Here is a 13,603-nt window from a genome sequence, read left to right on the forward strand (position 1 = left end):
GTGGCGGGCACCTGTGATCCCTGCTACTTGGGAGGCTGAGGCACGAGAATTGCTTGAACCTGGGAGGTGGAGTTTGCAGTGAGCCAAGATTGTGCCACTGTACTCAAGGCTGGGCGACAGAGTGAGACCCTGTCTAAAAAAAAAAAAAAAAAAATAGAACGAAAGAAAGAGAGAGAAGGAAGGAAGGAAGGAAGGAAGGGGAAAGAGAGAGAGAAGGAAGGAAGGAAGGAGAGAGAAGGAAAGAAAGGAGGAAAGAAAAAGGAAAGAAAGGAAAGAAAGAAAAAAAGAAAGAAGAAAAGAAAGAAAGAAAGAAAGAAAGAAAGAAAGAAAAGAAAAGAAAAGAAAAGAAAAGAAAAGAAAAGAAAAGACTCCTGTATCAAAAGCTGACTTTAGCTTCCAGACCCAAACATCTGTTTAAGCCCACCCCTCACTAAATGAAAATGTCATTGGCGAAAGGAGCTTTACGGTATTTTCCAGTTCAGAAGCAAAATAACATGTGCTCCGGGTGAGTCATTTAGTTTCCTACCTGAGGCGAGTCTTTCTGCCCTAAATGACAGTGCACTTGTGACCTGAGCCTTGCTGAGTAAAGCCTAAAGTTCCGGGCACAGAGTTGTCCTTACAGCTGACGGTGCCCAGTTGGTGGGTCCATGAATCTTGTCGAAGCACACAATTACAAAAGTGGAAATTCTCCCTTCACTCCACAAAGAGCTCACTAATGACAGAGATCTAGAATGCTGAACTTAAAATCATGTGAGGCCAGAGGGACATTTATTTTGAGATGGGGTCTCGCTCTGTCACCCAGGCTGGAGTGCAGTGGTGCGATCTCGGCTCACGGCAGCCTCCACCTCCCAGGTTCAAGTGATTCTCCTGCCTCAGCCTCCCGATTAGGTGGGATTACACGCATGCACCACCACACCCGGCTAATTTTTGTACTTTTAGTAGAGACGGGGTTTCACCATGTTGGCCAGGCTGATCTCGATCTGCTGACCTAGTGAGCCGCCCACCTCAGCCTCCCAAAGTGCTGGGATTACAGCCGTGAGCCGCCATGCCCGACCCTGGTGAACATTTATTACATGCAAACTGACGACTATCTGCAGGGGGTGGGTGTGTTTGGAATTAGGCCTGGGGAGAAGCGGTTCCAGGATTCCATATATGGGGAATTCAAGGTGTGGAGACATTGAAGGTGCCCCTGAATGGGGCCAGGCAGGTTTACGGAAGAAGTGGGGTGTTCAGGTTTACGGAAAGTGCATTTTAGACAAAAGATTGCTGCTGTCAAGGAAAGTACAAGGCTGGCTAAATGGAAAGGGGCCGGAGGTGCTGCCTGGAGGAGGAGCCAAGGGGTCAAGGTGCAGGATTCCCTGCAAGGACCAAGGTCCTTAATGAGGAGCGAAAGAACACCCTCACTTTTTTTTTTTTTTTTTTGAGATGGAGTCTTGCTCTGTCACCCAGGCGGCTGGAGTGCAGTGGTGTGATCCTGGCTCATTGCAACCTCCGCCTCCCAGGTTCAAGCGATTCTCTTGCCTCAGCCTCCTGAGTAGCTGGGATTACACACACCCACCACCACACCCAGCTAATTTTGTATTTTTAGTAGAGATGGAGTTTCGCCGTGTTGGTCAAGCTGGTCTTGAACTGTTGACCTCAGGTGATCCATCCACCTCGGTCCCGCAAAGTGCTGGGATTACAGGTGTGAGCCCCTGCGCCCGTCCTGCACACCCTCACTTTTAATAATGCACCAGAAAGAACCTGAGGAAGCCCTCAAATGTTTAAAAGTTAGGTGTTATAAGGCCAGACACAGTGGTTCATGCCTGTAACCCCAGCACTTTGCGAGGCCAAGAGGGGAGGATTGCTTGAGGCCAGGAGCTTGAGACCAGCCTGGGCAACACAGCAAGACCTCATCTCTATCAAAAATTTAAAAATGAGCCAGGCATAGTGGTGCATGCCTGTAGCCCCAGCTCCTTGGGAGGCTGAGGTAGGAGGATTGCCTGAGTCCAGGAGTTCGAGGTTACAGTGAGTTATGATCACACCACTGCACTCCAGTCTGGGCAACAGAGCAAGACCCTATCTCAACCACCACAACAAATAGCTGTAGTTATTCCCGAAGGAGCCATCATCAACTCAGCATTCTCATAGAAAGGGCAACCCAATACCACCGTGGCCTACAGGGTATTTGTGCAAATTAGAAAAAGACACACCTGTCTCTCAAGACACTTGCATCTCAGGAAATTGTCTACTCAAGTGGATTTTATTAGAACAAGTATTCCCATCTGCCCTAAAACTCCCAGAATGAATGTACAGTTCTATGGTATCTTAGCTCTGAGCGGTGCTCCCTCCAAGGCACTGCCAACCATGACTTCCACAACTGCTCGGTCCCCTGCAGTGACTGAATGCAGGCTCAGTTCCCTACAGTGGCTGGGTGCAGCCTCTATCCCCTGCACTGGCTGGGTGCAGGCTCAGTCCCCTGCAGTGGCTAGGTGCAGCCTCTATCCCCTGCAGTGGCTGGGTGCAGGCTCACTCCCCTGCAGTGGCTGGTGCAGGCTCATTCCCCTGCAGTGGCTGGGTGCAGCCTCCGTCCCCTGCAGTGGCTGGGTGCAGCCTCCATCCCCTGCAGTGGCTGCGTGCAGCCTCTATTCCCTGCACTGGCTGGGTGCAGGCTCGGTCCCCTGCAGTGGCTGGTGCAGGCTCGGTCTCCTGCAGTGGCTGGGTGCAGCCTCTATTCCCTGCACTGAGCTACGGTGCAGCCGATCGTGAGTCCCCTGCAGTGGCTGTGGGGTGACAGGGAGCCAGGGACCCTTGTGGGGAAAGTAACTGCCTGGGCCACAGAGGCTGCTGTCCTCTCCCACACTGCCACCTTCTCCTGGCCTTTGGGTTCTCCATCAGAGGTGGGTGAACCTCTCTCCCATCAGCCTGTCCCCCCGCCCCAGGTTCACCTCCGCCTCTCTCCATGCTCCTTCCCTTTGTCTTTCCTTCCTTCTCCATTCTCTCATGGGCTGCTCTTTTGCGTCTGCAGGTCCTGAAGGACTCTCTGAGATACAGAAATGAATTGAGTGACATGAGCAGGATGTGGGTGAGTTTGCAGATGTACCCAGGAGCCACCTGCTCCTCCTGTCCTTCCCCGGAGGCCGCAGAGTAAGGACTGAAGGGTGAAATAAATTGATCTCCTTCAGCTTGTTGAGGATTTCTCCCATGAGCGCCAGAGAGAGACTAAGGATGCCCCCAAAGAGTACCATGATATCCATAGTCTTGCCTGGGGTCCCTGGATGCTTCAGGAAAGTTCCAGGGCCCGGGAGCTTCTCCTGCCAATGGAAACTCATGTCACAAAGCTGTGACATGAGTTGGGATCCCTCAGCAGTAGCTACACGGCCATGGTTCCTGGTTGTTTTTCTTTTTTTTTGGTAGAGATGGGGTCTCGCTATGCTGCCCAGGCTGGTCTTGAACTCCTGGCCTCAAGTGATCCTCCCACCTCAGCCTCCCAAAGTGCTGGGATCACACACATGAGCCACTGTACCCAGCCCACAGTTCCTACTTCTCTTCTCTTTCCACTGGTCCCGTTGGAGTCATAGTACCTTGAGAATTAGAATTAGCATACCCAGTTCTTAATGCCAGAGCTTTTTCTTTCCTATTTAGAGATTCTTAGTGCTTTAGGATGAGAGAGGAGGTAGGTGGCAATATCACAGTCAATGGAAAAGAGCGTTTCTATACACAGAGCACAATCACCCCAGATTCTGATGTCCGTGGGTGTGTATATGGAGAGGGGTAGTTTGCATTTTGAAGAATCTCCCTTGGCCAGGCGCAGTGGCTCACACCTGTAATCCCAGCACTTTGGGAGTCCAAGGCAGGCAGATCACCTGAGGTCAGGAGTTTGAGACCAACCTGGCCAACATGGTGAAACCCCGGCTCTACTGAAAATACAAAAATTAGCCCGGTGTGGTGGTGTTTGCCTGTAATCCCAGCTACTTGGGAGGCTGAGGCGGGAGAATCGCTTGAACCTAGGAGGCAGAGGTTATGGCGAGCTGAGATTGGGCCACTGCACTCCAGCCTGGGTGACAGAGTAAGACTCTGTCTCAAAAAAAAAAAAAAAAAAATCTCCCTGGTTGATTCTGATATGTTCTTTTGCCTCTATCAGTTGAGAACTACTACTTTAGCCTTTTTGCACAGTCTTACCTGTATCTGTCTGCACCTACAAAATGTTGGCAACTATGTAGTCCTATCTACCTATCATAGGTGAGGAAACACAGGCCCAGAAAGGGAAGCAGCTTATCCTAAAGTCACAAAACAAGGTACCAGAACAAAGTTGAGAGTTGTCCCCAGATTGCCCAACTGTGTGCCAGAAAATATTCCCTGTAACATGTAAAGCTTAGGTCTTTTTCCTTTTTGTTAGAATTTGCCTGATATATATTTCACCATCTTTTGACTTTAAGCATTCCTGTATTTTTACGTTTTAGAAATAACACTTACAAATAACATTTGGTTGGATTTTGTGTGGTTTGTGGTTGTTGTTTTTTATTCAGGATGGTAGTCTTTGTCTTTTAACTGGGCATTTAGTCCATTTACACTTATTATACTACATGGTATGTTTAGATTTATGTCTCCCATTTTATTTTATGCTTTCTATTTGTCCCATCTGTTCTGCTTCTATTTCTCTCATTCCTTGCTTTCTTTTGAATTAACTGGGTATTTTTTTCTCATTCTGTTTTTTCCTCATTACTATTTGGGAGGTTAAAAAACAAATCTACTTTTTTTGTTTTTGGCATGTTCTCTAATAATTACAAAATGCTTGCTTGGTTTATCTAGGTCTACCTTTCATATCTTTGTTTCTTGTATAACACAAAGACTTTATAATATTTTAGTTCCATTCAGTTCCTCAATTTATCTGTTAGCATAACATTTTGGTTTTGATTATGTTTATCTGTAAACTCTGTAAGTTATTGTTTTATTTTCCTTGTTTTATTCTGTGCTCTCCATAGACCTTCCATCTGAGATCACTTTCTTTCTGCCTGAACTATTTCTTTTATAACTTCCATAATTAAGAGTCTACTGGTGGCTAATGCCGTGTTTGCTTGTTTAAGAATGTTGGTTTTTTTTTTTTTTTTTCTGGAGACAGAGTCTTGCTCTGTTGCCTAGGCCAGAGTGCACTGGCACAATCTCAGCTCACTGCAACCTCCACCGCCCAGGTTGAAGCGATTCTCCTGCCTCAGCCTCCCAAGTAGCTAGAATTACGATGCCTACCACCACGCCTGGCTAATTTTTATATTTTTAGTAGAGACGGGGTTTTGCCATGTTGGCCAAGCTGGTCTTGAACTCCTGACCTCAGGTGATCCACCCACCTTGGCCTCCCAAAGTGCTGAAATTACAGGCATGAGCCACCACGCCCGGACGAGAATGTCATTATTTCAACCTCACTCATAGAAGGTATCTTCTCTGGGTTTAGGTTCTAAGGTGACAGTTATTTTCCCTCAGCACGTAGAGGATATTTTCAAGATATCTTTCCACTGACTTCTGGCTTTGATTATTTTCATGGAGTTGGCTGTGAGACACTGTTGCGCCTTTGAAGCTAACATGTTTTATCTCTGGCCATTTTAACATCTTAGAATGTGTCTAGGAGTGAATTTATTTTGGATTCTTTGGACGGTGGGTTAATGTCTTTTATTAGTTGTGAAAATTTCTCATTGTCACTTCAAACACTGCCTGTGCTCCATTCTATCTTTTCCTTCTCAGATTTTTTTTTTATACGGAGTCTCACTCTGTTGCCCAGGCTAACTGCAGCCTGCGCCTCCCAGGTTCAAGTGATTATCCTGCCTCAGCCTCCCAAGTAGCTGGGACTATAGGCATGCACCACCACACCCAGCTAATTTTTGTACTTTTAGTAGAGACGGAGTTTTGCCACATTGGCCAGGCTGGTCTCGAACTCCTGACCTCAAGTGATCTTCCCTCCTCATCCTCCCAAAGTGTTGGAATTACAGGCATCAGCTACCGCGCCCAGCCCCCTCTCAGATTTTGGCTAGATGTGTGTCAGACTTTCTCCTCCTACCCCTCATGTCTCTAAACCACTCTTCCAGTTTTTTCCACCTATTTGTCTTTGCTGTATTCTGGATAATTTTTATCAGCTCTAGCCTTCTGTTTGCCTCATCTCCAGTTGGGTCTAATGTGTTATTAAACTTTTCCATAAAGTTTTCAATTTCATTTAGTACAGTTTTCTTTTCTTCTTTTTTTTTGTTTTTTTTTTTTTTGAGACGGAGTTTTGTTCTTGTTGCCCAGGCTGGAGTGCAATGGCGCGATCTCCACTCACTGCAGCCTCCACCTCCCAGGTTCAAGCAATTCTCCTGTCTCAGCCTCCCACGTAGCTGGGACTACAGGTGTGCACCACCACGCCCGGCTAATTTTATATGTTTAGTAGAGATGGGGTTTCACCATGTTGGCCAGGCTGGTTTCAAACTCCTCACCTTAGGTGATTCATCTGCCTCGGCCTCTCAAATTGCTAGGATTACAGGCATGAGCCACCACACCTAGCCCAATTAGTACAGTTTTCATTTCTTGAAGTTCTATTTTTTTTTTTCAAATCTGCTTGTTTTTTGCTGGGTGAGGTTGTTGTTTGAGACAGGGTCTCACTCTGTCACCCAGGCTGGAGTGCAGTGGTGCGATCATGGCTTACTGCAGCCTCAACCTCCCAAGCTCAGGTGATCCTCCCACCTCAGCCTCCCAAGTAGCTGGGACAACAGGTGTGCACCACCACACCCAGCTAATTTTTGTAGACGCAGGGTTTTGCCATGTTGCCCAGGGTGGTTTTGAACTCCTGGACTTAAGCAATCTGCCCACCTCAGCTTCCCAAAGCACTGGGATTACGGGCAGGAGGAGCTACTGTGTCTAGCCCTGCTTCTCCTCCTTTACAATTTGTTATGCTCTGCATATATTTTGAAACAGTGTCTTATTTCTTTAGATATATGAAGCAAAGTCATTTCATATATATTTTGTAATTCTATTATCTTTTTTTTTTTTTTGAGACAGAGTCTTGCTCTGTCACCCAGGCTGGAGTGCAGTGGCGCGATCTCGGCTCACTGCAAGCTCCGCCTCCCGGGTTCACGCCATTCTCCTGCCTCAACCTCCCGAGTAGCCGGAACCACAGGCGCCCGCCACCACAACCAGCTAATTTTTTGTATTTTTAGTAGAGACAGGGCTTCACCATGTTAGCCAGGATGGTCTCGATCTCCTGACCTCTTGATCCGCCTGCCTTGGCCTCCCAAAGTGCTGGGATTACAGGCGTGAGCCACCGCGCCCGGCCTATCTAAGGTCTTTAGAGATTTGTTTCTGTCCTCCATCACTTTTGGTGCATTTTGCCCATGCCGTGTAGTTTTCTTTATGTTCGGTTATTTTCTACTCTAAGCTGCTCATCTTCCTTGGAATTTTATCTATGGGGAATTCTTTGAAGTCTGTAATGAAGGCAGGTTCCTCTAGAGAGAATTGGCATTTGCTTCCATTGAGATCTCTTGAAATTAAATTCTCAGCTAAAGGTTTTGTGAATTTAGGGCAGATTTTTCTCCCCCGATCACAGTAGTGATTTGAGGCTGCAGAATTCTTCATAGTCCCTTGGGAGGACTTCCTCAGTGCAGGAGTCCAAGCGTTTGTTATTTTATTATTTGCCTTTACTTCCCCTGTACCAAGGAGGCAGTCTTGTGTGTGTGTGTTGGTGGTGGTGGTGATGTTTTGAGACAGTTTCTTGCTCTGTCTGTCATCAAGTCTGGAGGTACAGTGACATGACCACAGCTCACTGCAGCCTCAACTTCCTGGGCTCAAGCGATCCTCCCACTTCAGTCTCCTGAATAGCTGGGACCACAGGTGCACACCACCACGCCCGGCTAATTTTTTAATTTTTTGTAGACATGGGGTTTCGCCATGTTGGCCAGGCTGGTCTCAAACTCCTGAGCTCAAGCAATCCTCCCTCCTCGGCCTCCCAAAGTGCTGGGATTACAGGCATGAGCCTCCATGCCTGGCTGACAGATTCCACTTCAGGACCCCATCCCATGTGTAATAGTGTAGATGCTATTCGTCTATTGAATCCATCTGGAAGGGATATTCCCTCCACTGTTCTTAGATAGAGACACGGAAAAAAAGAGCCCACAGGCAGACTATGATTTTGCCAAAGGTGGGAGACTCATCTTCTTTATTTTGAGGTGCAGTCTCACTCTGTCATCCAGGCTGGAGTGCAGTGACACAATCTTGGCTCACTTCAACCTCTGCCTCCCAGGTTCAAGTGGTTCTTCTGCTTCAGCCTCCCAAGTAGCTGGGACTACAGGCGTGCGCCATCACACCCAGCTAATTTTTGTATTTTTTGTAGAGACAGGGTTTACCATGTTGGCCAGCCTGGTCTTGAGCTCCTGACCTCAAGTGATCCGCCCACCTCGGTCTCCCAAAGTGCTGGGATTACAGGCGTGAGCCACCGCGCCTGGACGGACTCAACATTCTTAAGTAGGCAGCTTTGTCCAAAATTTATCAAAGGAAGTCCTTATGTTTGTACAAAGGATTGTGCTTTAAGGAATGTTCATTGAAATGGTTTATTTTATTTTATTTTATTTTATTTTTTTTTTTTTTTGAGACGGAGTCTCGCTCTGTCGCCCAGGCTGGAGTGCAGTGGCCCGATCTCGGCTCACTACAGGCTCCGCCCCCCGGGTTCCCGCCATTCTCCGGCCTCAGCCTCCCGAGTAGCTGGGACTACAGGCGCCCGCCACCTCACCCGGCTAGTTTTTGTATTTTTTAGTAGAGACGGGGTTTCACCGTGTTAGCCAGGATGGTCTCAATCTCCTGACCTCGTGATCCGCCCGTCTCGGCCTCCCAAAGTGCTGGGATTACAGGCTTGAGCCACCGCGCCCGGCCTGAAATGGTTTATGATAGCAAACATTTCAGCCGTTTGAATTGGCTTCAGCTCATTTGAATTTATTGAGTCAGTTCAATAAATTACAATAATACTGGTCGGTCACTAAAAATAATGAAAGAAAGTTTAAGAAGTTGAATAAAATTGCAGCATATTAAGCAAGAAAAATAGATTGATTCTATTTACATTTAAGAATAAAGGTAGATGGCTGGGTGCGGTGGCTCACGCCTGTAATCCCAGCACTTTGGGAGGCAGAGGTGGGCGGATCACCTGAGGTCAGAAGTTCAGGACTAGTCTGGCCAATATGGTGAAACCCCATCTCTAGTAAAAACGACAAAAATTAGCTAAGCATGGTGCTCACACCTGTAGCGTAATCCCAGCCTTTTGGGAGGCCCAGGCAGGTGGATCACTCGAGGCCAGGAATTTGAGACCAGCCTGGGCAACATGGTGAAACCATATCTCTACTAAAAATACAAAAATTGACCAGGCATGGTGGCGCATGCCTGTAATCCCAGCTACTCAGGAGACTGAGGCAGGAGAATCACTTGAACCCAGGAGGCAGAGGCTGCAGTGAGCAGAGATCGTGCCACTGTACTCCAGCCTGGGCAACAGAGCTAGACCCCATCTCTAAATAAATAACATAAAGGGGAGAAAAAAAAAAGAAGAAGGTAGATTCTTTACCAGAGAATTTCTGGCCTCAGATCTCTCGACCGTCATGTTCTTGTTGTTGACTCTGCTTCTCCTCCTCTTCCTGAAAGGGCCACCTGAGCGAGGGGTATGGCCAGCTGTGCAGCATCTACCTGAAACTGCTGAGAACCAAGATGGAGTACCACACCAAAGTGAGTCTCTGCGGACAGTTCTGCCGCCACCACCGCCTCCCTTGCTCTATCCCCTCAGCCCCTCCCTGGGCTCAGTTGTCAGCTCTTTCAGGTAATAGACAGCCCAGGCTTCTGAGGAAGTGTGTGCATCATGTACCCCAGCTGTGGGAGAGGAAAGCCATTGCCAGGCCCACGGGACGTGATGAGGCCTGGGATTTTGGCCCATGTCTTCTGCACCCTTTGTGCCCCATTTTGCAACTAGAAAGAACAACTGGCCAGGCACGGTGGCTCACACCTATAATCCTAGCTGTTTGGGAGACCCAGGCGGACAGATCACCTGAGGTCAGGGGTTCAAGACTGGCCTGGCCAACATGGTGAAACCCCGTCTCTACTAAAAGTACAAAAATTACCCGTGGTGGTGATGCGTGCCTGTAATCCCAGCTACTCGGGAGGCTGAGGCAGGAGAATTGCTTGAACCCAAGACCAGGAGGCGGAGGTTGCAGTGAGCCAAAACCATACCACTGTACTCCAGCTTGGGCGACAGAGTGAGACACTGTCTCAAAAAAACATAAAAAAGAAAGGGTAACCCTAGCCACTAGATTGCCTTATGAAAATGTTACAGAAGCATTGATTTTACTGTTTTTTTTTTTTTGGTTTTTTTTTTTTGAGACGGAGTCTTGCTGTGTCGCCCAGGCTGGAGCGCAGTGGCCGGATCTCAGCTCACTGCAAGCTCCGCCCCCCAGGTTTACGCCATTTTCTCCTGCCTCAGCCTCCTGAGTAGCTGGGACTACAAGCGCCCGCCACCACACCCGGCTAGTTTTTTGTATTTTTTTTAGTAGAGACGGGGTTTCCCTGTGTTAGCCAGGATGGTCTCGATCTCCTGACCTCGTGATCTGCCCGTCTCGGCCTCCCAAAGTGCTGGGATTACAGGCTTGAGCCACCGCGCCCGGCTGATTTTACTGTTAATAAAAACAATTCCTGGCCAGGCACGGTGGCTCATGCCTGTGATCTGAGCATTTTGGGAAGTCAAGACTGGAGGATCACTTAAGACCAGGAGTTTGAGACCAGCCTGGGCAACATGGCAAGACCCTGTCTCTACAAAAAATTACAATTAGCCAGAGGTGGTGACACATGCCCGTAGTCCCAGCTACTCAGGAGGCTGAGGCAAGAGGATCACTTGAGTTCTGGAGCTGAAGGCTGCTGTAAACTGTGATCATGCCACTGTACTCCAGCCTGAGTGACAGAGCAAACCTACTCCTGCAATTTCTTTTTTTCTTTTTCTTTCTTTTTTTTTTTTTGAGACAGAGTTTTGCTCTTGTTGCCCAGGCTGAAGTGCAATGGCACGATCTCAGCTCACCAAAACCTCCACCTCCTGGGTTCAAGTGATTCTCCTGCCTTAGTCTCCTGAGTAGCTGGGTACTACAGGCATACACTACCATGCCTGGCTAATTTTGTATTTTTTTTTTTTTCAGTAGAGATGGGATTTTGTCAGGTTGGTCTCGAACTCCTGACCTCAGGTGATCCACCCGCCTTGGCCTCTCAAAGTGCTGGGATTACAGGCGTGAGCCATGGCACCCAGCAATTCCTACAATTTCTATAGCAAGCTCCCCTACAGACCTGTCTTTTAATTTTTTTATTTTATTTTTATTTTATTTTATTTTTTTGAGATGGAGTCTCACTCTGTCACTTAGGCTGGAGTGCAGTGTGGCATGATCTCACCTCACTGCCACCTCTACCTGCTGGGTTCAGGCAATTCTGATGTCTCAGCCTCCCAAGTAGCTGGGACTACAGGCAGGAGCCACCGCGCCTGGCTAATTTTTTGTATTTTTAGTAGAGACGGGATTTCACCATGTTGGCCAGGCTGGAGGTGGATCACCTTAGCTCACTGCAGCCTCAAATTCCTGGGCTCAAGAGATCCTCCTGCCCCAGTCTCCCGAGTTACTGGGACCACAGATACTCGCCACTATGCCTGGCTTAGATCCACTCTGGTGTGAGGCTGGGCAGGGTAGAAAACAGCATCTCAGTCACAGAGGCCTCAGCACCCACCTGAGCCACACCTTGGACCCAATGGGGATCAGGCTGTAAAGCAATGACATGGGCCACTCTGCATTTTAAGTCCACTTTTCCAAAGTGGACTTAAAAGATCCAGGTGGCCAGTGAGGACAATGATGAGAGCCAGAATTAGGAGTTGTCCATGGGACAGTCAAAGAAGCAGGGACTGCCTGAAGATTGGCAGGAAATGAGGCTGGGTGGGGTTGCTTGGGCCTATAAACTCAGCATTTTGGGAGGCCAAGCAGGGCGGATTCCTTAAGCCCAGGAGTTCGAGCCTGGGCAACATAGGGAGACCCTGTCTCTACAAAAAATTTAAAAATTAGCCGGGTGTGGTAGCATGCAACTGTAGTCCCAGCTACTCGGGAGGCTGAGGTGGGAGGATGCTTTGAGCCTGGGAGGTCAAGGATGCTTTGAGCCTGGGAGGTCAAGGATGCAGTGAGCTATGATCACATCACTGCCCTCCCACCTGGGCAACAGAGTGAGGCCCTATCTCCCAGAAAAAAGAGAGAAGAAGGTGACGTGATGCATACTATGAGGTGGGGGAGGGGAACAGCTGAGGGGTGTGCAGGGATCTGGCAACTGTGGGAGACAACAGGGGGTCAGGCAGAGGGGTGGGCACATAGGAGGCAACATAAACCAGAACTGAGGCTGGGCCAGGCCAGGGTGTCAGAGGCCGAGGCGGGGAGTCGGGCTGCCCTCGGGCTGGATTGCAAGGCAAAGAAGCAGGAGGGAGAGGCTCAGGGTGTGGAGGGGAGGGGACTTATAGCGTGTGATTGGAGGGAGGACCAGGCTCTGGTAAAGGTGTCATGAGGAGGTGGGGAAAGGTGAGAATTGGATTTAAGATCTTCTGGGGCTGGGCACAGTGGCTCACGCCTGTCATCCCAGCACTTTGGGTGGCTGAGGCGGGCAGATCGTCTGAGGTCAGGAGTTCAAGACCAGCCTGGCCAACGTGGCAAAACTCATCTCTACTAAAAATACAAAAAGAAATTAGCTCACGCCTGTACTCCCAGCTACTCAGGAGGCTGAGGCAGGAGAATCACTTGAAACTGGGAGGCGGAGGTTGCAGTGGGCCGAGATGCCGCCACTGCACTCCAGCCTGGGCAACAGAGCAAGACTCCATCTCAAAAAAAAAAAAAAAGATGGGAGTAGAGGTTTTGAAAGTGTTAAATTGAACTGGTGGGTGTGGTGGCTAACACCTCTAATCCCAACACCATGGGAGGCCGAGGCAGGAGGATCACTTGAGGCCAGGAGTTGGAGACCAGCCTGACTGACATAGTGAAACCCCCATCTCTACTAAAAACGCAAAAGTTAACTGGGTGTGGTGGCACGCACCTGTAATCCCAGCTACTCAGGAGGCTGAGGCTTGAGAATGGCTTGAACCCAGGAGGCGGAGGTTGCAGTGAGCCGAGATGCTGCCTCTGCACTCCAGCCTGGGCGACAGAGCAAGACTCCATCTCAAAAAAAAAACAAAAAAAAAAAGATGGGAGTAGAGGTTGAAAGTGTTAAATTGAACTGGTGGGTGTGGTGGCTCACGTCTCTAATCCCAAAACCATGGGAGGCCGAGGCAGGAGGATCACTTGAGGCCAGGAGTTGGAGACCAGCCTGACCAACATAGTGAAACCCCCATCTCTACTAAAAACACAAAAGTTAGCTGGGCGTGGTGGCATGCACCTGTAATCCCAGCTACTCAGGAGGCTGAGGCTTGGGAACGGCTTGAATCCAGAAGGCAGAGGTTGCACTCCAACCTGGGTGACACAGCAAGACTCTCTCTAAAAAAAAAAAAAAAAATACAGTGTTAAATGGGAAATGGGAGGAGGAAGGGCCTAGGGTAGTATTTTAGGTGAAAAAGGAGAGAAGGGAGGGTGTGGAG

The 13,603-nt window shown here is 48.7% G+C and overlaps 1 protein-coding gene across 1 annotated transcript in view; it reads left to right on the forward strand.

Annotated features, from left to right (window-relative positions):
- Window positions 1-276: 276 nt before the first annotated feature.
- HIP1 (huntingtin interacting protein 1) overlaps window positions 277-13,603 on the forward strand; it is a 65,026-nt gene continuing 51,699 nt past the window's right edge. The window contains exons 1-3 of the mRNA XM_031665498.1: window positions 277-505; window positions 3,008-3,064; window positions 9,622-9,702. Of these exons, the coding sequence (XP_031521358.1) occupies window positions 3,050-3,064; window positions 9,622-9,702 (96 nt within the window). The 5' untranslated portion in view covers window positions 277-505; window positions 3,008-3,049. The remainder of the gene's footprint in view (window positions 506-3,007; window positions 3,065-9,621; window positions 9,703-13,603) is intronic.

The sequence above is a fragment of the Papio anubis genome, chromosome 4 (genome assembly GCF_008728515.1).
Source record: "Papio anubis isolate 15944 chromosome 4, Panubis1.0, whole genome shotgun sequence".
Classification (NCBI taxonomy): domain Eukaryota; kingdom Metazoa; phylum Chordata; class Mammalia; order Primates; family Cercopithecidae; genus Papio; species Papio anubis.